A 1,131-nucleotide genomic window follows, 5' to 3' on the forward strand; every position below is an offset into this window, starting at 1 on the left:
AAAGTAAAATAACATTAAATTACCTCCTTCAGTGACACATACAATAACACAATCTATTAATAATTACATCACTCAGATATTTGTTATTAGTAGTTTACTATTCTATCATTATTAATTATAATTGATTACTAACAACAAACGTTTGATGTAAAAACTTAGAAACAAGAACTTGATGTTTAATGTCAATAAAATTACATTAATGAACTTCTTCTCATGACGTTATTTATCCTTTGAATTTCTCTCTTTTTTATCAGAAATCATATTTAATCTTAATTAGTTTCGTTAATGACTAATGTAAATGAATTGATTCTGTCTCTGCAGGTCACCGTGCTCTTACAGCTGATCGGAGACCTGCTGAGCATCGTGGGTAAAGGTCACAGTAGGGCGATGGAGGAGGAGGCGGAGCAGGCTATCAACCGGCAGACGGCGCTCTACAGCCTCAAGCTGCTCTGTCGCAGTTTTGGCTCCGCCCACCAGGAGGCGTTCGTCCCCGTGCTGCTGCAGACGGTGCAGATGGTCACGTTGGCGGAGGAAGAGAAGAACGTGACGGGCAGCGCGCTGCTCTGCATCGCTGAGGTGGTCGCTGCGCTAAAGGCGCTCACCATCCCACAGTTACCCAGGTGAGGATACACCTGAGCAGCATCACGACATCGACTCAAACCTGTGTCTTATCACAATAACATAATAATAAATATGATTATTATTATTATTATAACCTGCTGCTGTTCTGTCTGCTCTCCTGCAGGTTGATGCCGGCGCTGCTGCACACGCTGACAGACAGGAAGGAGCTGCTGACCAATGAGATCTACCTGCTGAGCGCCGTCACCGCCCTCCAGAGAGTCACAGAGACGCTGCCTCACTTCATCAGCCCCTACCTGCAGGACACCACATCACAGGTGAGAGGCCCCGCCCCCGCCTCCTCGGTGGAGTATTTCCTGAACATGTGACAGGAAGAGGTCAGTCAGAACACACATGAACACACCTGAACACACCCGAGGAAGACTAGACCTGATCCAAAAAGTGTTCCACCTGAAGGTCATAAATCTTAATTCATCCTAAATCCATCAGCTGGGCCTCGTCAGGACAAAGCTGCTCCTGGTCCGGACTCCGGTCCTGGTCCTGGGTCGATCT

At 46.6% G+C, this 1,131-nt stretch overlaps 1 protein-coding gene across 1 annotated transcript; it reads left to right on the forward strand.

Annotated features, from left to right (window-relative positions):
* Positions 1-324: 324 nt before the first annotated feature.
* On the forward strand, positions 325-1,005 carry LOC111649420 (HEAT repeat-containing protein 1-like). Its single transcript, XM_023399173.2, has 2 exons — positions 325-620; positions 746-1,005. The coding sequence occupies exons 1-2, from the start codon at positions 388-390 to the stop codon at positions 945-947; spliced, it is 435 nt and encodes a 144-aa protein (XP_023254941.2). The 5' UTR covers positions 325-387; the 3' UTR covers positions 948-1,005.
* Positions 1,006-1,131: the final 126 nt, after the last annotated feature.

Source organism: Seriola lalandi, unplaced genomic scaffold, assembly GCF_002814215.2.
Source record: "Seriola lalandi dorsalis isolate HSWRI2012SDOR001 ecotype SW California unplaced genomic scaffold, Sedor1 jcf7180002050749, whole genome shotgun sequence".
Lineage (NCBI taxonomy): Eukaryota > Metazoa > Chordata > Actinopteri > Carangiformes > Carangidae > Seriola > Seriola lalandi.

Excerpts from the sequence above, each read along its gene's own strand:
- LOC111649420 (XM_023399173.2), top strand. The coding sequence starts at position 388 with ATGGAGGAGGAGGCGGAGCAGGCTATCAACCGGCAGACGGCGCTCTAC. Across the intron at positions 621-745 it reads ACCATCCCACAGTTACCCAG|GTTGATGCCGGCGCTGCTGC; the intron begins GTGAGGATACAC and ends GCTCTCCTGCAG.